The sequence below is a fragment of the Gouania willdenowi genome, chromosome 5 (genome assembly GCF_900634775.1).
Source record: "Gouania willdenowi chromosome 5, fGouWil2.1, whole genome shotgun sequence".
Lineage (NCBI taxonomy): Eukaryota > Metazoa > Chordata > Actinopteri > Blenniiformes > Gobiesocidae > Gouania > Gouania willdenowi.
In genome coordinates, this window is record NC_041048.1 from 7,819,589 (window position 1) to 7,846,267 (window position 26,679).

General features: G+C 37.8%; 1 protein-coding gene across 9 annotated transcripts in view; it reads right to left on the reverse strand.

The window, feature by feature from the left end:
* Positions 1 to 26,679, reverse strand: part of anks1ab (ankyrin repeat and sterile alpha motif domain containing 1Ab) — a 74,834-nt gene that overhangs the window by 42,700 nt on the left and 5,455 nt on the right. For 6 of the 9 annotated variants that reach the window (XM_028447361.1, XM_028447360.1, XM_028447356.1 and 3 more), the window contains exons 2-3: positions 17,898 to 17,970; positions 6,180 to 6,298 (exon numbers count right to left, since the gene is read on the reverse strand). In XM_028447361.1, coding sequence (XP_028303162.1) covers positions 6,180 to 6,298; positions 17,898 to 17,970 — 192 coding nt within the window. Of the gene's footprint in view, positions 1 to 6,179; positions 6,737 to 6,997; positions 8,001 to 17,897; positions 17,971 to 26,679 lie in introns of those variants that run through there. The other 3 variants (XM_028447358.1, XM_028447363.1, XM_028447364.1) reach the window with 3 other exon arrangements.

Genomic DNA, 26,679 nt, shown 5'->3' on the forward strand with positions numbered 1-26,679 from the left:
ATACATTGTGGGCATATGAACCAAACCGCAGACATGAGAACCATCAGCCTTTGAACGCCACGTTTAATTTATTCATACTAATGCATATACAGCAACTGCACAGGTCAGTGAAAGCAACACTGCATCTGTTCAGCTCTCAAATTACCAGAAGAAGATGTAAGGATGTATGAATAACACTTACTTGTTCACATACCCAACACACTTGCAAGCATGTCCGTGTACAGTGTGCACATTTCTGACATGGGCATCAAACAGAGTGGGAGGACTAGGAAGTCAAATTGTGCATGCCAAGAGTAATCAATCTGATTCAAAGTGATTCAGCGAGAACGACGCATTCAGCGTTCACAAAACCACTTTGAGAGGAGCTAAACAGACCATAAAGAAACTTCAATATTTCAGCATATTTTGAAACTCTTCCCTTGTTTCAGCCCTTTAAGAGAGACAGCAAGGACTAGTTGTTTTCCACATCCTTGAAATCTTGACAGCAAAGCAGATTCTTATCCATTTAACATAGAGGGACGCATTCATTTGCTTGCTTCGTCATCTAATTCCGGTTTATAGGCGGACATAAAGATACGATGGGAGACATGAAAGTGTGGAGCTAAGCGTTTTCTCCCCATGGACTGCTGCAGAACAATTCTTCTTGGCCAAGAATGTTAAACTATTGAGCAGTCTGCCCTTACTGGGGCAGTTCCTGAGAACCACGCTCGGGCCCCGTATAAGGGGACAGTTGGGATTTACTCACTGATCTGATCTCTGGAATAAAGGTCAGAATGAAGTGGGGTCTGATGTCATTGAGGCTTAAAATAGATTCTGAAGCTTTATTAACACAGTTAGAGGTTTGATGATGCCTCGGGAGCTTCTGCTAACTTATTATTTCATGCTGCATTTGAAACATGTGACAGTAATACATGGTTGAGTTCTTACATAGCTTATGAGCTTTGGTAGTTTGATTTAATCTGATACGACTTTCAGATGCAGCCACGGTAGACGTCCTTCAGCTCAGTTAAAGCAGCAGTGAATTAGAGCTTGTTTTGGGAAGAAAAAAAAGGAAAACGAATATCAAGCTCTAATAAAAACTACATCAAAGTGGGGGGGAAATATCTCTATTTGAGTTATATGGTATTTTGAGTGAAAAGAGGAAGAATAAACATTGGCCATCACCTCATTTGTCCACATTTACACCTCTCAGAGTTTAGGACTAAGCGCCAATTCTTTTCTTTGCCAGATATTGCTAGTTATCTGTTTCAGTGATCATGGAACCATGATTATTCACACTTTAAAGGCTTGGGAAAAAAAAAAAAAGTTCTATCTCCAAGATGTTCTAGATGACTATTGTAAATAAAGTTGAATTGAAATAAATAACGATGTGGTCATCACAATATTGGAAAATAAAATTTCTTGACTCAAGTTATGTTTTTGAGTCAAGCGAGGGGACTGACGAACATGTATACAAAACCTCAAAGAAAATTTGGTTGATTTAAAGAAAAATACGTAAAGGTAAATAAAGAATTCGATGGCAGAAATTCTGCATCACTTTTCCAATCAAAATATTTGTGGTTGCGCAATCAAAAATGTTATTTAGCATTGACATAAGATGAAATATAAGATATACATCTGCAAAGTATGCAGTTTCATCAGTATTGTAAGATTTGACAATTGTGAATACATTTTATGCATTTTTTTTGTAATCCAGGGGCCTATGCTAAGTGACAAATATCACGTATGAATACAAACATATAAAATTTTATTAAAAATGCCAAGATCAAAATTAATAAAATGTGTCACAATGGTGGAAACAAAACACTAATAAAGTTACAGTAGGTCCAAATGTATGGGCACTTCCCTTTATTAAAAAACTGAAAAATGAAATGCGCAATTCAGATCCATCTCGATGAGATATGCTAACATATCCTGAGATATACATTTTTTAAATTTCTCCAATGATGGGGATTTTTTGCTGTTTGAAATTGATCCCGAATCAGTATATTGATCCAGATCTCCTCCAAAATCTAATGGTATCTTCCATGGCATAAGGTCTATCTTTGGTCAAAATTTGGTCAGTACTTTTGACGCAATCCTGCTTACACACCAATGAATAAACTAATTTCACCCGTAAAAATATTGCCCCCATGGTTGAGGTAAAAATTTGGGTAAAGATACACATTTTGAACTAACATGAAACATTTGGTGAGTGAAAGCCACAGAAATTAAAGCCAAACATGCTGCCCTTCTTGTAGCATAAAAAAGCAGCACCGAATGATATTCATCTTGTAAAAATAAGAACGTTATTTCTTATACATGAAAAGCTGCATCTCGGAGCCATCACCACATCCACAGAGCCCTGGCGAGTCATGTGATGTAAGTGGCTGAGCTCTGGCTCTGCTGGGAGGCCCAGGGAAAGTTTCCAAAGCCACTCTGAGGCTACACGGCGGCTAGGTTACGCTCTCCTCTGGGCCTGGAATCTCAAAAATCTTGTTTCTTTTTTATCTTCCTCTCACATGAGGCCAAGTAGTGCGCCTATCTGCTCTGAGCTCCAATGACATCATTACCTAGATGTATGCAAGGGTTGAAGCTGCAGCAATGCCCTCTAATAATACGTTTTCATGTCTTTAAACAATTTGGGAGGTGTGGACTTTTGATTTGATTCCATCTGATCTCAACTGAAGCCAGGTTGACTCGGTGGAAAACATTAAAAATCTGCAGGAGAAGTTAATGCATGCCTTACTATTGTTGGCATTCTCCACTTCCTGTGTAACTATCCACAGGTAATTTCAATGACAATAATAAACATATCACTCTTCTAGAGGTTTAGAATCTATTTTGTTGCTTTTTTGTTATCTATCATGTCAATACTAGTGTCTTCCCATTGGTATGAATTGATACCTGTGATGTACTATGATTACTCAATCTTACTACGATTCTCATTTAACCTTCCTATTAGCCTTGGGGTTAATTTGAACCCATTCAGTGTTTATCATTCTAAAAAATAATTGACAATTGACTTTGTAACTTTTTTTGTGCTTCATATTTTTTGACTATTTCTAATTTGATGGTAGAGTTGTTTAAACATCAGATTTTCATGAAGTTTTTTTTTTTTCAATGTGCTGAACACACATTATATTACATATTATATACTGCCCCCACAACGCGGCAACGGATAAGCGTAAGAGGATGGATAGATGGATGGATGAACACTTATTCTCATCTAATGAGACTGAGGTTTCATTATCAAAGGGTTGTTTATGTGTTCTGACACAAAAACTTGGGCAACAATTTTCTAAAAATCATTTTCTGGAGGCAAATATCCCTGGGGTCAGATTGACCCCAAGGGTAAAATGTCTTGGTAATATTTGAGGATAATAGGAGGGTTAGGTGAACCTGCTTCATCTCATTTTCTAGTGATGTCATGAAATCTCCACCTTCTCTAGAATTTCTCTAGAAAATTCTAGAGATTTTTATCTTTTTCATGTTTATCATTATATTTACCGCCAACTTAAACTTGTAAACTTAGTTATTAAGCAAATTAAAATTTCGTTCAACCCTAGTATGAGGTTAGAACTGAAGTAGTGGTCTAATAGTTACAGAGGCAAACTTATAGCCGTAAAAGTTACAAGAAGGGACAAGAAAACGGGAAAAAAAAGTCAGTATGGAGTTGGAAAGGAGCAATATTTCACTTTTTGGGGTTTACAAATTATTGAGTTGAAAGAACTGAAAACGTTAAGTTGCCTTGCCTTCATTTATAGCTGGACTAGTGCAAGACATTGATTTGAGAACAATGAAATTCTTAAGTCCATGTCAACTCAATCAATTGTGTAAATCTGACTTTAGGTGTTACCAAATGAAACCATTCAATTACGTTGGTCCAACTATTCGGTGAATGCATGTTACTTTAGCTCAGATCTTACTTAGCCAAGCACTGCTGTGACAAACCAATGTAACACGACCCACAATGCTGATATAAGCCTGTGGTTTGAGAGCTGTCTGTTTGGGCCCTGTGGGGTGGCATACTTCCACCGTGCAACTATGTTTTGTATTTCCCCCCACAGAAACATTAAGCTGAATAGAAAATAGAATATCGGTTTTTTTTTTTTTTTTTTGCAAATGTAGCTAATTTCCTAGCGTAACCAGATAAATAGGCATTTTTGTCAATGCATAATTTGGACAGAAGATGAAAAATAGATGTAATTCAGTATTAAATTCACCACTCCACCCATTGAGAAACTGAAAAATGAATCCCCCACACTGGACAATTCACCTCACTTTCTCCTCTGTGCAATATTTATCATCAACTCGGGTTATATTTATTTATTTATCTTTTTGCAGAGTATATTTCTAGGTTTTACTTGTTTTGCTCCTTCTACTGTTATACTGTCTTGGCTGATTTGTTGTTTATAATTTTTCCATCTGACTCAGGGACTGTTCTTTTTAATTCGTACATATGGCATGAAGCTCTATTGTATTCTATTCTATTCTATTGCGTTTCGTCACTGATTATTAATGCATAGCATGACATGCAAACGTAAATGTGTCGATACAAACTTGTGTGTGGGCTGTCAATTAATGCACTCGCATAGCTTTCAGTTACAATTAGATGTTTGATAGGGCAGAAATATAACAAAGCATCCATGCAAAGTGTCCTTAGGACGGAAGATTTAATCCTTAGATTGTATCCGTGCTGAGGTCAAGTGTGTAAATCAGAGGGGAGTGAGTGAGTGAGCGTTATATAGCAAATGAGATTGCATGATTGGGAATGCTGGGGAAAAAGTTAATGGCTTCAGGTTGACATTCGTCTTCCCACTCGTGGCAGCCCATCCTCTTTCAAAGGGGGTTCAGTGACTGGCCAGTAAATCTCAGCGGGGTCATGCATTGCATTGTGGAGGTGACGAAGAAGAAGAGATGGAGTGAAAGGGATGAGTGGAGGTGAGGGAGCAGAGTGGTGACCAGAGTTGGGGTCAATTATGACGTAATTGTAAGTGAAATCACAATTGAAAAAAATATGTTACCATTGTATTTGTAATTGAATTGTTATTGAGTTCAGATAGTTGACTTTGTAATTGTAAATGGCATGAAAATTTTATAAAAACTGTCATTTACAATGTAATTAAACACAAAACTGGGGAACCGTGTTATAGTTCTATGGTTTACACATAGGTCTATGTAGTAAACTATTATTAAAATGTGTTTCATATCAAGTTTACCCATTAGTTCTCTTTAGGATCATTGTACCATTTAAAAAAAAAAAAAAAAAAAAGTTGAATTCTAGGAGTAAACTGACAGACGCCCACATCAAAATATGAATACCTATATTTTAATTGAATAGGAAGCCTAACAAGGTAACCCAGAGATGAGAAACAAATTAGTTAATAATATTTTGTGTATATTACAGCTGATTTAAGACATGGGTTAAAACTTACCCGTTATCATAAGATATGCTAACAGAAAGCTAACACAAGAGGAAGGTTACATTTCATTGGCTTTTTTTTAAATTATTATTAAAGACTCGGTAATTGTGAATAATTGTAATTTGAATTTTTTCACCCCATTTCAACCTTATTGCTAATGTTCCGTTAATGCTAATGCTAGGTTACTGCTAATGCTAGATTAATGCTATTGCTAAGACTTGGCTAATGCTAACTCTAGGTTAATATACATGCTAAACTAATGCTGTTGCTAATGCTAGGCTAATTTTAAAGCTTGGCTAATGCTAACATTTGGTTAGTGCTAATGCTAGGTTAATGCTATTGTTCGGCTCTTGCTAATGCTAGGGTAATGCTAATTCTAGGCTAAAGCTAACGCTAAGCTTATTCTAAGCTAATGCTAAGTTAATGCAGTGCGACGCGTCAGCACCGTCATCCTCACTTGCATTTTATTCAGGAAATGCAGATATTCTAGTTGTAATTGAACTTTAGTAATTAAGAACGTCACTGTAATTGATTTCAGGAGAAAAATTATAATTGTAATTTTAATTGTGATTGGAAAAAATGCTGGCCCTTGTAATCATAATTGAGTTGTAATTGAACATGGATAATTGAAGACATAATTGTAATTTAGGAACGTAATTGACCCCAACCCTGGTGGTGACACTAGGAGACAAACGCAGATGGTTGTTGAGGGAAGAGGCCGGGGTGATGCAAAGTGGAGGCGACCCCTGAGGTGACATGCTACAGGTGACTCACCATGAATCGGAGGTCATCAAAGCCATTGAGTAGGAACTTGCTCTCGTACTGCGGCAGCCCCACATGCTCCAGCCACTCTCCCACCGGCTGGTCCAGGGCTCTACCACAGGCCCCATCTGCTGAGAGAGGGAAGCGCTTCAGCAGGGAGAAGCCGTTCAGCCGGTAGCAGCGGCACTCAGAGGACGACACATGGCATTGCCACATCATCCTCGGCCAGCAGAGGCAGAGCCGAGTGCAGCAGCACCAGGCGGGGTGGGGAGGAGACAGGGTCCAGGCCAGGGGTGAGGGGCTCCCACTTTTACAGGCGGGGGCCCGGCTAAATTCAAAACACAGGAGGAAGGGGGTAGGAAGTGTTGCAGGTGCTGCTTGAGCCCTACAGGAAACTGACTAGGCTAATATATACCCAGTGGTGTGAGTGAGACTGACTGGAAATGTCAGGCGAGGGTGGAGGTAGTGCAGGAAAGGAAGCCCATCTGAAGCTTGGTACTGGTGTTTATGTTGGACAGAGCCACTGTGGCATCTTCCAACCAAGAGAGCTCACTAAGCATTCCCTTAGTGAGCAGATGAGCCGGTGCAAAAAAACAAAAACAAAAAAAAAAATGAGTCTAGCTACGGTAAAAAAGAAAAAAAGATCCTGAAACTAAAAATAATCATTTTTACTGATGCAAAAATAGGGAAGAATTTATCACCAAACAACACATTATCACACATTATTTCAAACATTAATATGATATACTCCAAAAATACTCCATCTAGGATTCTAAACAGAAATAATTAGTTCCCCCAAAATATATTTTGTCAGGGTTTTCACCACATACTTGTAAAGCTCTGGCTGAGTCCCATGGCTTCATTGGTCAACCTCTTTGAGAGCTAGGACAAGGCTCAGACAATGAAGGTAGCAGCATTCTAAAGTACTGTTGAGGTACTCGTGTGATCAAGGAATATACATTTGCTTAAAGCATCTTTTTACTCCAGAGCAACACGGTCGCACGCTCGTGTAGACGACGTATTGTAAATCCTACATCAAAGAAACGTCGGCTGAGGATTTTCCACAATCTGCTGATTTCAAAACTCCTCAATTCATCATGAAATCCAAATGTGGGCTCTTCAATAAAGCTCCAAGTGGGTTGATTGTCCTTGGTAATGCCAGTGATCCCAGTGCTGCCCAGCATTCACACTCTGAACGTGCCTCTTCTTCTCTTTTTGTAGCAGTAAAATCCAGGTTCTGATCCCAACACTCAGCAGGTGTAACCTCCTGATTATGAATTACAAATTAAAGGGTAGAATACACACTGGCTTCTTCCCGAAACCAGTTGTTGGACCCCACTCTTCAACCCCCAGTCCACCTGGTTCTTCTTCCTTGCTGGGTGCAGCAAACAGCCTGTGCGATCAGGGCAGAGTCTTTCTGCATCCTCTGCCTGTCAGAGGCATGCTGATGCAGTCACAGCAGCTGCTCCTGGCTCTCACACACACACATACACACACACGCTACCCCTCACTGCTCACAGGGCATGACGTCCTGATGCCAGCCAGACACTTCTTCAACACAGGAGACCACATAGAGATTTTCCTCTGCTGCTTCTGCCACAGTGCAACGTCCTTCCCACATCCACGACAGCAGCCTCACTGATCATCCCCCCTTTTCCATCCGAGCAAATCTCACGAGCTCTTCTTTTTTGTGTTTCGTTCCCCCCCACCGCTCTTGCTTTTTGTCTCTCTCCGCTTTCTTTCTCCCGGTCTCATAGCCCCATTATCGTAAAGTGTGATCGCACTGCAGGGCTGCCGTATGCTGCCTGATGAAGTGGGGTGCTGCTCCACGTAGCCACCTTCTCCCCTCTCTCTCTTTCTCTCTCTTTTTTGCTCCCACTATATATTCCCCTCCCTCTGCATCTTTCTCTCCTTCACGCTCTCCCTTCCCTGCCTCACATTCTAAAACACACACACACACATACTCCTTCTCTGTCCTCGTTGTCTGTCTGTTCACCCCTTGCCTTCCGCATTTACCCTTTTCTCTCACATTCAACTGCTTTACAAACTCACTTGTCTCAGTTGGTCTCCATCCTCACACAACCACTTCCTTCACCCTTTTTTCCAACTACTGCACTGATTAGAATTGCACAGACGTCTCTGATCCTGGCAGTGTCGAAAGGACACCACCATCAGAGGTGAAAGAACAAGCACTAAGAGCAATAAATCAGACTTTTTATTTTAATTTTAATTTTTCGCCAGAAAGGACTCAAATGTGAAAGGATAAATGTGCCTTTAAAGCCTGGTTGGATTTTGTTGTTTTCTATTGTTTTAGAGGGAAGTCAGATCACTGTTCATTATCTTCCCTAAAATGCTTTGATTCGTCAACATCTTCTTGTGATGAAAGGACAATGGAGGCCACATTGTATGACATGAGAATGGAGAAAAAGGAAAATGAAAAAGCCAGTCATTGTTTAAAAGACTGTAGAAAAAACCTTCATGTGCAACCCCCAAAAACTGGGGCTGACATGAAAACAAACACAGCCCGATACGATGCATCACTTGGATGTATAAGAACTTTGTACTCATCGTGGAACGAGCTGCTAACCTAACCAATTCAAAATGCAAAAGTCGTTTTCACAGAGCAAGGGTAAACATGTGTATGGTGAATATTTTAGGACATCCTCACGACTCAGAGTGAGGTATCAGGAAAACCTGTCATTAGTCAGACCAAACTGACTCATGTCTCAGCAAAACCTCCATCAAATGAAACGCCGTCAAATGACACAGCCTCGGGCTTCAAAATAAAAGTAATCAGACTCACCGGCCTCATTATGTAAAACACAATATGATGTTATATTTTGAAGAAACCGGAAATACACATGACATCATTAATATGTGCTGCTTCAGATACGAGAGTAAGTTGAAAGCTGTTATTTTTTTATTTATTTTCAACATTTCATTTCACTATGTATTTATGTATCAACAATACATTAATATATCTTAACTTTTTTTTAAAATAAAAGGAAAGGCTTTTCAACTTTTTTTGTTTTTATTTGAGCAGTATACATACTGCTCAAAAGGAGTGGGCGGAAGCAAAAGCTTATTAGCACCCACCCTAAAATCAGTACATTTGCATCTCACAAATGATGCAGATGTTTCCTCTTCATATGTACTTCCGGTTCCTTCCGTCTTGTTTTATGAACTGATCCTCTTGAGTCTAATAATAATAATACATTTGATTTAAAAGCACCTTTCAGGTCACCCAAGGACACTGTACAGAACAAGATAAAAACAGATAAAAATACAAGTAGGATCTATGGATAAAAGACAGCAAATAATACAGAAAGTGAGGGACAACATGATGGATAAGTATGCAAGTTGAAAAAGATGGTTCAGGTGGCAATGACTTTTATTTTGAAGCCTGAGCCCATGTCATTTGAAGGCATTTGCTTTGACAAGTTAGGCCTTTTCATCTGACGGAGGTTTTGCTGAATAATATAATAATAATAATAATAATAATAATAATAATAATAATAATAATAATAATAATAATAATAATGCATCAATTTCATAGCGCTTTTTTGGACACTCAAAGTCACTTTACAGAATTAGGGGATTATTCTTTCACTCCACACTTAGTGGTGGTAAGCTACTATTGTAGCCACAGCTGCCCTGGGGCAGACTGATGGAAGCGAGGCTGCCAAAGTGTGCCATCGGCCCCTCCAACCACCACCAACACTCACTCACTCACTACATTCATACTAGGCAATGTGGGTGAAGTGTCTTGCCCAAGGACACAATGACAGATACCACTGTGGTGGCTGCCATGGCTGGTATGGCCACAAGACAGACTGAGACATGAGTCCGTTTGGTCTGATACATGACCGAGGTTTTCCTGATACCTCGCTCTGAGCCATGAGGATGTTCTAAAATGTACACCGTAAATGTGACTTTGTGAGAATGTTAAAGTCAAGGATTATTGAATGAACCCTCTCTATAATTGGATATCCATAACCTATACTGCAGTAATATTCAGGTAAAAGGCCACAATAAATGCATGTGACCTGTCAGACATGTCCAAAGGCTGGAGTTGAGCGTTTGTTTTTAATAGAACAGAACAGAATGAAAAGTACTTGGTAAAGAACAGTTGAGAGATGCATGGATGTGGAAGAGAGGAAAGAGGATAAACAGGTGGGAGAGAAAGAGGATAAATCACATGAGATGGATAAGATGGTAATAAGGAAGTAAGAGGGATTAAGTTGAGCTCATCATGAGTCACAACAAGATCAAACAGCTCCTCCTCCTTCCATACTTTGGCTTTTGAGAATAACTCCCAGAAATCAGACCAAGACTTTAAATTAGCGGCCGCCCCACTCATTTACTTATAACCGTTTAGGAGATCAACACCTCCCACTTACGAGGGAGATAATTAGTGACGACAGAGCATCCAAAACTCCTTCACAGAGGGGGTAACTGGGTCACTGTCTTATCCCTTGTTAAACAGACCAAGCTGTCAAGTTGCATTTGGTTTCAGTATTTGTTTGAGGGGTCTAGGGTTTGGCTCTGAGTAAAAGCACACAGAACAGGTCTATTTGCAGAAGAGGTGGAAGTTGTCCCGAGATAAAGCCGTCAGTCCTCATCAAAGCTGGGGGAAAGCACCGAGCTACTTGTCCACACACCCAGGCATTGGGGAAAAAAGGAAGCACAAAGCTGAATTAATTCAGGAAAACTGAAGGCAAGACTCTTTTCCTTTGAACATCGGTGCGTTTCTGTACACAAACTGCACCGATGTCTCCTGTGTGCCGTTAGCCACACTCGCCATTGGTGCGGTCTGTCTTTTTAAGCTCATTTAAACTACGCTTTCTTAGCAGGTGCATCACTGAGAATGCACCATGATAAACGGTTCTCTGTCAGTCACAACTACTCAATGTCGAATTAAGGAGGGCACGCTGACCATCCTCGGCTTTTAATTGGAGTATTGCTAACCCGAGGTGAAAATAAAGTTGGCAGAACTACAACCACGGGCTGAGGTTTTCCCAGTTCTGCCATAACACGAAGATAAAAGTGAAGAGCTTTATACATTAGGTTTCCATCTTTGCGTAATCCCTCCCTCCCACCGTGAGGCTCATTATCCCTCCCCTCCATGTGCTGGTGGTTCCTGAAGGGTACCTGTTTGTTCTCTTTCACCGCATTGAAGAAGGAAAAAGCGATACGTCCTCTTCAGGAAGTGACAAAACTATTACAAAAGCAACCTCGTCACTTCTGAAACGACTTGTGCACATTCTGTGATTAAAATCAGAGCAGTGGCCGCATGACTCAGCTGAATCTAGGACACTTTCAGCATGCCATTCTACGCACAGCAGCTATAAATAGCATTGCACACCTATAAGAATAGAGTAAGAAAAACAAACACCATATTTCCTCTTATGTAATGCCTTGCGGTCTTAACTGTTTAGATGGTAATTATTCCAATAAAGCTCAATGAGCCGGAAGTCAAGGTACAATTAGAAACATACATTAACTCTACAAGACATGCATTCATTTGTATCCTTCATTTTTCTGTTGTATCTGTAAAGGGTGATCTTAAAAACCATATTTAATAATAATAATAATGCATCAGTTTTATATAGCGCTTTATCATAGACACTCAAAGTCGCTTTACAGAATTAAGGCATTATTCTTTCACTCCCCACTTAGTGGTGGTAAACTACTATTGCAGACTGACGGAAGCGAGGCTGCCATAGTGCGCCATCGGCCCCTCCGACCACCACCAACACTCACTCACACACTACATTCATACCAGGCAATGTAGGTGAAGTGCCTTGCCCAAGGACACAATGACAGATACCACTGGGGTGACTGCCACCCCACTGTGGCACCTGGAATTCTCAGTGGTCTCCCATCCAACTACTAACCAGGCCCAGACGTGCTTAGCTTCCGAGATCTAACAATGACAGGCTGGTATGGCATTTGTTAAAGCTGCTACCCCCGATAATTTTGTGTTAGACAAAATAAAAGTGCATGCCTCATTTATCAATGAATCAAATGTCATTTACTGCAAAATGAAAGGACAAAGGTTGAAATTGCCGCTTAAAAGTTTGTTTTCATCTCCACCGTAAACACACTCCGCTTGTTGAAATTTTCGCGCATTTCATTGTGGGATTTGGAGACGAATACAGTATATAGAAGTGTTCTTATTTCATTCTAATATCATATTCTGGCAGGCATGGGGGTCAACCTTGTTTTGTAGATTATAACTGTTTTTCTCTTTAGATTCTTTAAGCGTTGGACCCCAATAACCAGTATCAGATGAGTGTGGAGCTCTCATCATTGAGTTTTTTTTTTTTAAATGTCAAAAATTCAATATGGTTGCCATCACGGTGGGTTAATAAATCAAGTCTGTATGTCCATTAGTTATAAAGGGCGTGTGTATGACATGGTGATGTCGGCCATATTGGATTTCCAACATTTTTTCACAATGGGGGTCCCAGCCATGAATAATCTAACGAGAGAAAAAAAACTATAACCTACAAAACAAGGTTGAGCCAAAAATCACAGTTTGGCTGCCGCACTATCATGGATAATACCGGGAAGAAACTGGAACAAAAACTGTGTCAATAACTGGCAAAGAAATACAAGAAATCCCGGTAAGACTTTTTCCTTTCTTTTTAGAGTAAATTATGTTTTCTCTATCGATCTATGAGGAATACACTATGATTTTATCTAATAAGAAAATTATCAGGGTTAGCAGCTTTAAGGTACATTCAGATATGAAAAACTTTTAAACCTTTACTGTTGTTCAAAGGCTTTCTTTTCACGAAGGTTTTATTACAGACCATGATAAGCAACGGCATTGAAACTAATGCCTTTGACCGACGGGGCCTTATATCTGGGTGGGTGTGCAGTTAATGTCCAGCTTTATTCCTTTTTTACTGAGGTCAGCAGATAGAGATTGTCCATGAAGTTCCTGCACATAAATCTACATAAATTGTTTGAAAAGCGGTCATGTGCAGAAAAATAAGGCTGGTTACACAATCCTGCGTGGGTCAAGCCTTCTTATGGTGCAGCACTGAAAGGTGTCAATGTTAGACACCATTAGTCGACTAAGTTGTTATTCTAACAACTCAAGCCAAGGCCAGCTTGCCTCTCCCTCTGCACTGCCTGAAGGCCACTTAGTGAAGCGTGCTATCTGAGAGCTGGAATGAAGAAACACCGACACGGAGAATCTGACTTACAGCTGGTGTAGTTTTGTTTGCACTTTATTGGCATTACTATGGATTACTTTGAGCAGCATTAGTGTGGAGGCTTTTCTTCAAGCCATGACACGCTTCTCGCAATTAATTTGGGATTTTGTTACCATCAATCAACCCAATGTTTGCTGACAACACAAAGAACCTGCTGTATCATGATGTTTGCTGTATCATGGCTGAACAACACCAATCCAGATGGCGCTATCGAGCTAACGAGGGGGGAGATGCTAAAACCCAGAAACATCCAGAAACATTTTGGAGACAGGCTACCGAAGACAGAGTAAATTCTCCTCCAGTTCTTGGAGCTACTATCTTTACCAGGGAGCAAATATTTATTCTTGGTTATTGTTTTCCAGAGATTTATTGGGCTCTGTTTACCGGCAAGTAGTTCCTACTGCATATTTAAAAGTTTATAAATATTATTTTATTTTTGTGCATAGTTATATTATGAACATATGCGTAGGCTACATCTGAATGAGGTAACCTTTTAAAAAATGATCATTGAAAAAGAGTTTCCATGCATTTCCGAGCAGTAGGAAGTAATCGCCCATAAATAAATCCCAATGAAACCCAGGAAAACAACAACCAGGAATAACTATTTGCTCCCTCTTAAAGATAGTAGCTCGAACAACTGCTACAATGATAAACTTGGTGATATTACAGCATGTGCATGCAGTACGGGGGCAAATATACTCAGTCTCCGGTATGTCTCCGAAATGTTTCCGAATGTTTTCTGGTTTTTAGTTTCACCCTTACCCATACCCTAGTATACTCACCCAGCTGATGGGCCTCATAACCCGACGCTAGTAAGAAGAATGGTAGATATAACGACTCCTGGTGGAACACATTTGTGATGGACAGACCTGGAACTTAAGCTGCTTAACCATAAATCTTCTTTCAAAGAGAATATTCTGCTTTTTTAAATGTCTGCTAGACTCTACTATCACATGACAGCAGGGTTGGGGTAATTACACTTGTAATTGTATAATTGATATTTAATTACAATTATGGTGTAATTATAATTGATTGATTGATTATACTTTATTAATCCCTGAGGGGAAATTCAGTGAATGTAACTGTAAGTGGAAAAAAATAATTTGCAAGTTGCGGACTGCACCTTTAATCATAATTGAGTTGTAATTGTTCATGAATAATTGAAGGTGTAATTGTAATTGAATAATGTAATAAACCACTGCCCTGCATGACAGCATAAAAAACAACAGAAGACGATTTCAAAAACAAAAGATTCTCCCTAATTCCATTGTAATGTGTTACCTGCTACGTGCAATAACAACCCAAAGTTGTTTAATCATTTATCAGAGCTTTACGAGGCTCATATATCTTCACCTTGACCAACCACACTTTTTTCCCCCAATCATGCTACTGTACATCCATCGTAGCCTAGCATATGTACAAAATCCCTCCCTCAGTGAGCGGTTGTGTCATCTTGGCTGAGGAGCATCTCTTGAACTCTCTGACAGACGTTCTGACAGGGACAAATTAAGTGAGAGGTTTTTTCTTCTTCTGGTAAATCATGGAAACTTGCTGGATCAGCAAAGATGGTTGGACAGGTGATAGAAGACGGTGGCGGATGAGCCAGCAACACAATATAAAGTCGTCCTTGTCCTTGTAGCAAACAAGTACATATCAAAATATCAAAAGACCACATTTTAAACTGTAGATAAATTAATGTAGCTTGAGAAAACAAGTCGAAAAAGTCAATGCTTTAATGCTGCTTGACTTTACCCTTTATCCCTCCTCAGCCAGTGTAGCAATGTGTTAGCTAATGTCAGGTTTGGGTAACACTTTACTTGAAGTTTTATACATAAGGCCTACATTACGCTGTCACGGAGGCTGTCATTAAGTGTCTTTTGCTAAATTATGACACCTTTGGAGCTAATTTAGATTTTTTGGGTTAGGATGAGGGATCTCGTGGGGTTAGGTATGATAAGGAACTAGATAAATACTGTATATTAATGTATATAGAGCTTTTTGCGGCCCATCCATAAAGTCATGAGTAATGTAATTTAAAAAGTAGAACAAATTCATTTAAACTGGCAAATAATGGGCATGGCAAATAATGAATGTGGTTAAATTGGCAAAAATAAGCATGAACTATGGTGAAAAAATGTTAAAAGTGTCAATAATGGGTCAACATATGCGACAATAGGTGGGAAAAGTGATGGAAAAGGTTTATAAGTGCCAAAACGTCTTGAAAGTGGAAACTATGTGAATAAAAGGCATTGAAATGTGGTCTTGAAGGGGCAGAAATGGGAGTTTTGTAGCAAAAGTGCATTTAAAGGAGCAAAAATATGGCAAGAAGAAGTGATGAAAAAAGTTTAAAATGTGGAAAGTTTGGTAGAAAAAGAAAAAAAGGTAAAGATAAGGAAAAATGGGCTCAAATTGTTCAAACAATATTCTTAGGCATCTAGTGACCCCCTCCCAGTGTCTGATCTAAAGTATAGTAAAAGTAATGACTAGTGGATGAGGCACTTCATGCCACCCATGAGTGTACTTACATTGTTAAACATTCATTGCTTTGATATTTTCTCTACTTTTTATTACTTTGCTTAAGCATTGTTCGACATAGACTAAACAAACAGTATCTAAGGGTATACTACATTTTCATTTCCTATTATTCTGTTTTGCTAAACTATTGTCTTAGAAATCAAAATTAGTGAAGAAATTCTGCATGGTTTTCTTCGGGACATGTGTATTTAAAAAAAAAAAAGGAGTGTTAGACCTGTCACAACCATCCCATTTGTCTTAGATGTTGAACAATTCCAAAGTGACATTAAAAGGGTCATCAGTGAATGTGGCTCACCTGGTCCCTATGGACTCTTTAAAAGCTGAGCCCCAGGAACATTTCTCGTTCTATCTCCTTCTGTTTTTGATTAGGAATTAAATAAATCAGGAGTTAGGTTTTTGGATGTTCTTCCATGAGTGTTCCATTTTTGTCTCCTATTAAAAGCTGGTTCGTGACTGCCGACTTTAGAAAAAGCTGGTTGTCCCAAATCCGATCTGGTTGTCGTGTTTGGACCAATGAATAAGTTTGTTACCATAGGATGTGGAGTCCTCCATTTTGAATCATATACCTATTTTTTTTGTTTTGTTTTTCTAATAAAAGCAATTAAAATCACTAAACTAATTCCTTTTAATGAGATTCACACTATACCAGGGATATTTGTTTCCATATATTTAGTGTCAATTAAGAAATAGAAATCTTATTTCTAATTAATTGTATTTAATGATGTTTACTGGTATAACTGTTGTGATGGTTTTGATGAATGAGAAGGAGTAAAGCTTTAGGGTTGCTGGTCAGATGCGGACTCAGGGTTTGATGTGAATGGACTGGTTTCAATAACATCAGGAAATAGAGCAAAATAACAAGAGCATGAGAGAGCGCAAACCAAATCTTTATTCTGTTTATTTGTTCATTGGATCCCTGTTGGCTTCCACCGGGGTCCATTAAAAAAAAATAAAAAAAAATAAAAAATAAAAAATACAAAAAAAAAGATTCCAGTACATACTGTATAAGACATACAGGAAAAAAAGACAAGACACATTTTCATTACACCAGCAAATACATTTTAAAAATACACGATAAATACATTAATATTGATAGAAATATGATTTTAAAGCTTTTTTAATTATGCGTAAAGTTGACATGTCTTTCAGGTCCCTATAGCAATTTATTTAATAGGTGAAAAGCTCTTAAAAAAAAGACAGACATTTGTAAATATTGCACCAAATGTCTGCTTGCTAGATATTGGCAGTTATCTAGATCAGGGATTCTGATCATGATACCATGATCATTCACACTGTAATTATGAGATAGAAAGTCATAATTATGAGTTAGTAAAGTCATGATTATAAGATACTTTAACACATTTACAGCAGCTTGTTAATGTGGTGACTATGGAAGCCTGTTTCCACCACTAAAAGTTTGTATCTTATAATAGTGACTTTCTTTCTCATAATGATGTCTTTCTATCTCATAATTATGACTTTCTTTCTCATAATGATGTCTTTCTATCTCATAATTATTACTTTCTTTCTCAAAATTTTGACTTACTGACTCATAGTTATGTCTTTATATCTCATAATTATGACTTTCTTTCTCATAATTATGACTTTACATCTCATAATTATGACTATTTCTCATAATTATGTCTTTCTATCTCATAATCATTACTTTCTTTCTCATAATTATGACTTTACTAACTCGTAATTATGACTTTCTACCTCATAATTATGACTTTTTTTTCACAATTTCGACTTTATATCATAATTGTGACTTTCTATCGCATAATTATGACTTTCATTCTCATAATTATGACTTTCTATCTCATAATTATGACTTTCTCATAATTATGACTTTCTATCTCATAATTATGACTTTCCGTGGTGATTGTTATTTTTATTTTTTTTCATTTTTTGTGGCAGTGTTAATGTTAAAAAAAAAAATTAAAAAACAGAAGATGTGCTGATGCCTTACCTGAGTTTGGCTTGGGCTGTTTACTTCTGGAAGTCTCAATGCCCACTCCTATCAAGTTCATGATCTTCTCAATCTATTAAGCAGAGCACAAACATAACACAATCAACTAATAAAACTGTATATTAAAAAAAACAAAAAAAAAAACAGCATGTAATTTATGCTATTAAGTCCAACACCACCCAATTCTCCTCCATTTTGAGCCAAAATCCTGTTTAAAAAAAGGGGACTGCAGGCCAGAAGTTAGGAGGGATCGTTTTTGCGCGGGCTGGGAAGAAGGCGAGCAGTGTGCTGCAGTGATGGATTACTAGCCAGCAGACCAACGTGGACAGTAATTCAATGACAAATCCACCACTCAGCAAAACCACAGCCAGAAATGAGATGAATAATGTCCTGAATCACTGCAAACACCAAATCATTGCGTGCTGTAGGCTGCTCAGCATTAAGCATGCTTGAACCACACAAACTCAACCCTGGGAGATTGGGATCAGTTGTTGACTTGGAGTATTTTATTGCCCTCTCAGGGCTGTATTATTCAAGCTTCATAGAGTAACGCAATAGCAAGGTTAAGTGTGCAATGTGATGCAACGAGGGAACTAAAAGAGCATCATGGGTAATGGTGTTTTAAAGGGATCCTCCACTGTTTTTACAAATGTGACCTAAAATCTTTGAAATGTTCTTATTAAAAGAACTATGCCAAACAAAACACAATATTTTACACCATATTACTTTAATTAACATTTAAAAAATGGGACTACTTTGCCGGTTTAACACCGATTAAAGACGTAACACGCTCCCATTTGCCTGGAAACAGCCCATTGTTTTCTATTGGAGTGAAACATTCAGCCTGCTTTTTAGATCATTTAGCACAGGAGTGTCAAACTCATTTTAGTTCAGGGGCCAAATACGGACCAGTTTGATCTCAAGTGGGCCGTAGATTATAGGTCGGGGAAGAAAAAGAAGAAGAATTTTAACATAATTGTGTCTTAGTTTTCAATATCAGTTCAATTCACTTAAAAATTATTGATTTTGTCACCAATTTTTGTGTAATTTAAAGGAATTTTATGCCATTGTTTGTGGGAAAATTGAGAGTTCTTTCACAATTTGAAAAAAAAAAAAAAAATGACTGCATTCATGTGGTATAAACAAAAAAAAAAACATGCAAGCCCCTAAAATTATAGTGGAGTTTCATTGCATTGCTGAATATGGATTCAGCAATGCAATGCTACAACTGGATTATTTGGTAATTTACACAATAATTAATGTTTTCTCTGACATTTTTACTTTCTCCTGGGGGCCAAATTGGATGCTCTAAAGGGCCGGAATTGGCCCCCGTGTCTTGAGTTTGACACACGTGATTTAGCAGCTTTTTTCAGTCAAAATGCCAATTTATGCTGCTTTTGGTGTTTTCAAGATTGAGTGACATCAGTGTTTGGAAGAAGAAAAAAAAAAATGTTTCCTGCTTGTTTTTACTGGTTTTGATGGAAAATGAAGAGCAGGTCACACTCATGTAGTAGTTCTACGCAATTCTAAAAACTGTTGATAGTTTTAACATATGACATAATCAGACGCACGGGTCAAAGGATACTTGGTTTATATAAATCCTAGAATGTACAACATAAAGTGCACGAAAAGCATATTTGCTAAATCAAACCCAAAGCATTTTCTTGTCCAGCACTAAGGCTATATTTAAATAGCAAATGCACTTCTATGCATAGTGTATGTTTGCCCAAGGGCATGTTGGTCTTTAAATCAGGTGACATTAGTGCATCGGTAGGGTTTTACCATATACTGTAGCTATGCTGAAGCAGCAGCAAATATGATTTACTTGAGTCAACACGTTTTTTTTTTTCAGCTTTTGGAGAAAAACTATAAAATAGGAAACACGGAGCTGAACTAAAAAAATATATACGATTGATTCTGGGCTCCAGAATTCTGTATCAGAAAAATCCCAGTTTTAAACACTTCTTTTTCTTCTATATTGATAAATAATAAAGAATGCAATTAGACATTTTTAAAGATGAAGTCGGTCTTAGTTAGTTAAGAAACGTTATTGTTTATTTTTTTATTTATTTTTTTTTTTCATGTTTTCCATTTTACAATTGATGAATTACTTTGGTGTTTTCCAAATAATTTGTAATATCAAAAAAAAGTAAGAAGCTTAAAACTTAACTTAGCTCAAAAATATACTAGTTTATCAGTTAAATGCTTAGTATTAGCTTCACTTTTGAGCTCTACTGTAAACACTCTCTTAATGACCGTGTCAGAAAAGATTTGCGCATTGCATTGTGGGATGTAGAGTCCCGTATAGACCGATGCTTAGAAGTGTTTTTTTACTTTTTACTCCATTTATTTTGGAAAATCTCGACGAAATGTGCAATCTTAATCTTGTCTGGATTAAACTAATTGACAAATTAACATGATATAACTCAGTCAAATTTCATAAAAATTGGTCAATGACAAACCGAGAAATACATTTTTGAAATTTGCCAATGATGAGATAAAAAATAAATAAATAAATTTCCAAAACTAATGAAGAATCTTTCATTTGGTCCTGATTTCCTCCAAAATGTATTCAGATCTTTCATTGGGTTGGGTCCATCTTCTAGTAAAATTTTGTAAAAATCTGTGAAGTACTTTTTTTTTTTTCAAGCAAATTATCTTCAATTTATTGATATACAGTATGTATCCTACATTATGTCTATTAAAAAATGTCTCTATCAGCTGTAAAACTCTGTCTGCTCCTCCAAATAATTATTTATATTACTTTGGTCAAACAGAAATTCACATTAGAAAAGGGATGAACCAACATTGTGAACAAGACGATCAAAAGAAACATGATATCAGTGATTTTTCACATACACAGGAACGTCTCGTCGCCGATTAGCACGTACCATGTTCCAGAGAATTGAGTCAATTTACTCGGTTCCACCGAGTAAAAAAATGGGGCCCATGGAGGCCCCCTGGTGACCCCTTGGCACATACGGAGTAATGGGCCCCATTCATGTATTGGTATGTGTCAATGATTCGGTATCACCAACTACTGCAATATTTGACTCACAAATGAATGAGAAAATGACTTTAATGGAAATTGCCAAAAAAGAGGGAGGTAGGTCCTCGAGCCCCTAATAAAATTGTGTGAGGCATGATCGTAATCTTTGTTGAATTGCCTTTGAAATGATATATCAGACGACTATGTTCCCATAAATTTGGAAATGACCGGAAATGGGGGATGGGCCAACGGCCCACACTTCAAAAAAAGAGCTCTGAGTGTCTCATCATATTCATTCATAGAGTATTCATACCAAACATTTCGATCTAACGAGAACTAATGGAGGAGTAGTCCTCTGAAAAATGGGGCTCATTACCCCGTGACATGTACGGGGTAATGGGCCCCATTTATACATTGTTATGTGCCAATTATTAGGGACCACCAACCGTCATAAGATTTGACTCGCAAGTAAATTAGAAATCGACTTTCGTTTCTTTTCTCCTAAAATCGGGCTCAGAGGCGTCGATGTGTACACGTCCATAGATTATAACTACCAAATTTCAGCCCGATCCGTTCACAACTAACAGAAGAGTAGCGATTTTAACTTGTGTAAACAGCAACAGCAACAACAACAACAACGTGAGTGGCGTTTTGAGGCCTAAAAAGGGAACATGTTTGAGAACTACACCCATCACACTTTGAACTGGGTGCATTCTAATGCCAGTCAATTAGACGTTTAGACATTATAGCTAAAAGGTTGGAAATGATGTGAAATGAAGTCCAAAGAAGTGCTTTAGATGAACAGAGTTGTTACTGAATCAATAACTCCTGCAAACATACAAAAACTGATGTATTTAAGCCAAAAACCAGAGGGAAATAACAGAAAATATGCCTGAAACGATATGATCTGAAACGATATGACAGAAATGTTGGCTGTCTGTCTCAATGGCATAGAGATGAACACAAGCTTAACGCCTTAGCATCACTGTCAATAAAGGCAGATGGGCCCGCCGCGTCGCAGCAAACAAGATCTGCTTGAAATAAGTCCATCCAGATGTGTGATTTTTGAGAGATTTCTTTTTGTTTATTCGACAGCTTTAATGATACATGCACAGTCTAAACAAATTAGTGACGGAAACTAAATGTTGAATAGTGTAAACTGTAAACCAAAGTGTAGAGAAATGTAAAGCTGCTTCTCCTCATTTTTACATTTTTCCTCATCATGACACTTTTTAAAACATGTCAATGTAGGAGTAAGCAGAATTGTTTATTTTGACAAATTTAGTTTTAGTTTTAGTCATAGTTTTTTTTCACTAAAATGCAAAAAAGGTAAAAAAAAAATTGTCATTACAATTATTGAAGCTGTAGTCTGTTTTTGTCAATAAATGACATTTTTTAGTCACCTTAATCTGTTGCAGATATAGTAAATATAATATAAAGTATAGGATTTCATGCATTTAAAAAAAAAAAAAAAAAGATTAATTTACTATTTACTGTATTAACCTGATATGGGATTGTATTATTGTTTTAAATACACACAGATTCGATGTGATCAATGATTAAGATCACATGATCACATGAGTTCTGATTGGATTTCATCCCATATGAAAAAAATACAGTTTGATTGACTTCATTGATTGATTGATTTAATTTAATTTTGAACATGAACACAACAGCAGTGTATCTACCACAATGAAAAAATTATGATAATAATAATTTAAAATAATAAATCAAAGAAAGTAAAGAGAGAACAATTTGTTTGTACATGTTCAAAAAGTTTTTATTGGTTGACAAAAATATCTGTATATTTTAATTTATATTTTTGTTCACATGTATTTTTAATTTTTAATTTTTAATTAAGTCATAGTAATAGTAAATGTTATTATTAAAAGGTAAGAGATTACAATTGTGTTCTTTAAATTGGGGAAAAGTTGTCAAAAATTACATATACGCTTAAAAATATGTTCACATACATAGGATTGCATGAAAGTACTCAACAATAGTTTATGATAATATGGAGATACAAGACTTTCACTTGTTGTGAAAATTTAAAAAAGACAACACAACAGAAGAAGCAGCGTCGTACTTACCCCCCCACCACCCATCCTCCCCACACCCCCACCACTCTCTTATTCATGTACCACATCTGTCTAACCTGATCTTAAGATGTGTTCACTCTGCCGTGGCTCTTTGTATTAATTATGAACTAGCTTAGGCATACTTTAAAAAACAGGCCCTTTTTACCAGCTGAAAACCCATCGTGTGAATCCCTGCAGTGCATCAAACATCCTTCATTTTTAGCGAAGCCAAATTAACAGAAGAAACACTGGAACAAATATGTATTATGGTTGTTTTTTTTGTTTTTTTTGTAGTTTATTAAAAGTATGCAGCAAACATTCTTGTTGCTGGACACTAACATTGATGTTGATTATTGGTTTGAATCTACTTGCGTTACAAGCGATGGCAGACATTGATAAATGAGGAGAAACCTCAAAGCTTGCATGTGTAAAGGAGGTTGAGAATTCCACTGGGAAACTGATAGTACTCACACAAATGAAGCCACTGAAGCGTCTTTAACGAGTGCCGGTGTCTAGTCACCTTTTCCCATTTGTGTTGGAAAAATAAACAAATCTAGTTTCAAGGCTCACATTTTTCCATTTTGTGGGATGGGGACTAAAATATATCCACACATACAAAAGTGACCTTTGTGCTTTTTCACTGATAAAAAAAACAAAAAACAAAAGGGAAAGAAAAATAAAGGACTTCTGATTCATTGTTGCACTGCACACATGATATATTTGAAATGATAACCAATATGAGGGGGTGCATAATGCATATGGTATTGAATTCATCTAACAGGAGCCTCTATCTGCATCCCAATCCTAAATCTAAATCATGGAATTGATCAGCTGGTCTTTCTTTGCTTTTAGTGAAATTTCTCAACTCGGAGGACGGGCATTGGCAGAGTCTGTAAGTCCTGAGGATGTGGAAGACATACACCACCAGGTTGAAATTATGATAATGGTTCTTCTGCTGATTGGATCAGGCATTTTCCTGATTTATCGCAAAATTTGGATTACGTTGGCAGCAATATTGGAAGCCGCTTGTCATCGATGGAAGAGGCCGAGCTTTCAGAACTCTCTCATGGATTCCAACGTGGTGAAATTTAATAAGAGTAGAGTGTTCATCGCAAGGAAATGGCCACATTTTTGGATTATTGATCGAATGACCAGGAACAATAGGGCTGGCAGTCATGAAGTGGCTAGCCCATCTGAAAACAACTTCTCTTATCTCATTCGGCTCTGACCTTTCCCTAACTTTCCATGAACATCTGCGATCTGGCTCGGTTAACAAGCTCTTGAGGTCATCTCTACGGTAACGCTGTCCCACGTCATTGGCTGGAGAACTATGAGAGACTATATGAGTCTCAGTACACAGGCTTATCTCAAAAGGACACTTCACTCCCACATTTATTTACATACACATCCTGTTTCTTCACCGTCTCCTCTGGCCCCCCTCCCCTCCTCCCTCCCTGCCTGCGGCAGCAGGAGGCGAGCCGTAAGGGCAGCGCCATCCTGTGGCCGACCTGTGAACTACTCATCCTAAGGCCCATTTCCTGTACCAACTTGCTGTTGTATTGAATTGCATGTTGCATTTGTCGGTTTTTGTGCAATGTTTGCTGAAGAGTTTTTCTTGAACTCCGCCCCTCTCTACAAGCACCTAGTTTGGTTTTTGCCTTTTTTTTTCCCCTCTTCTTGCTACCCATTGTTTCACATCTAAGAAACGGAGCGCCGCCCTGCTGCTTGCTGCTCCACAGTTCTCCCGTTTCTGTCCCCCCATGTTATATGTGATTGTCTTTTCATGTTTCATGTAACTGAAACTGAATTTCCCCTTGGGGATTAATAAAGGCTGAGTGGATACAGACCTGTACTTTTTCATGAGGATGTACCTGTTTTGTGATGTTGACCATGAATACTTGCTTATGTTCATGAATTGCTGCCACATGAATGGATAATTGGCAATAGGGGAGGAGACTGTTGGAAATGTCTCGTCTTCTATACCTGTACAGGGTCACAATAGATGCTGGAGCCTATTCCAGTAGAAATAGGGCGTAAAGCAGTGTAAATCCCCCCAGATAGTACACCAGTCTACGGCAGGGCTTGACAGAGGCAAGTTGGAGCCACCAGTGGGATTTGAACCCATGATCCCAGCATTCTCTCTCTCTCTGTAATTTTAATTTTCTTTTAGATACATTTGACAAACAAACAAAAATTGTCTGTAACAAGTCCAGAATGGTTGTAAACATCTGAAAATAAGACGTTTATTTATCAATAAGGCCTAAAGTAAGCGTTCAGAGGTATTTCTGTCTACAAATAAGATGGATGTCTGAGTTTTTGTAGATTTCGGCGAACTTTTTAAGTCAAATTACAACTTTAACAATCAGGAACAGTTCTCGAGACAAGACCAAGACCTTGAAAATGTGGTTTCAACACCTTTCTCGAGTACTACGACACTACTCCTAGAAATGGCTCTTGTCCTATTCCTTCAGTTCCTAATTTTTTAGTCGTACCAAATGTGTATTAGGAGAAAGAAGCCTATATTTATTGTCTTTTAGAATAACCATAGTAATATTTACTTTGCCCACGTTTGAATGCTTCACCAAACTACATTGAATTGCCAACTTTTTTGTCACTTTAACAACACAGTCACATTTGACCACTTTTGATAATTTCATCGTTAAACACCAAAGTTCTGAGTAATCTTAATCATAATCAATAGCCTCTATACTAAACAGTAACAGCATTCAGGTCTAGGTCAGATGTCTAAATAATGATATACTAATGTAACAGAAGTGGAGCAGACAGGCCTGGGACATCATGATGCACCATCATAAATCGGAACCAACAGGCGGGAGCAGCGCACACCATGCTGACATCACTAAAGTGAATGCAGTGTATGTCTGGAAGTGTTTATTTTGCCAGATGAATATTTCATCTATACACACCAAAGGTTTGATTTGAGCTTAAGTATACAACATTACAATTTCATTTATTTGACGCTTCTAACCAAAGTGACGTACAACACAAGCAGTTGGAGCATCCAAGTTGGTCCACAGGAGAAATTAAAAATGACAGAGAAAACATGACTCGTTGTGTAAATGAACGTAACAATATTTGCAGGAGATCACAGTTTTCCCGGTGCTTATATTGCATGATTGAAGTCATTTTTAATCTTAAACAAAATCCTTCAATTTCCCTCAATTTATGACATCATATTTCCCTTAATTAACTAGAAATTCACACAATCTAGGAAATTTAATTCTGTCACATTTTGCTACGATATGGTCTGTTTCTTACATATTTTGTATTTTATATATACGTAGAAGTGCAAACTAGGGTACAATAATGTTCAAGTTACTTGTTTTACAATCTGTGGCCCACTTGAGATTAAACTGCTCCGGATTTGGCCACTGAACTAAAATGAGTTTGACACCCCTGAGTTAGGGTTAAGGGACTTGCTCAACATCACGCAATGAAGGCCCAGGTTGGATTTGAAGGTTGGATTCCAACCGTTGACCCTCCGATTACAAGCCCGCTTACTTAACTGTTACGCCACATGTTTTTTGTGTTTTTCGCTGTGTTATTTCTGGCAAAATTCTGTCAGAAATAACCTCAACATATGCTGTCTCATCACATCAGCTGTTTCTTCTCCATAATTAAAATTTCAACAAGAATAAAAAAGTGCTTCAATACAGCAGGGAGCAATTACATAAGCTGCCAGACGTAATAACAT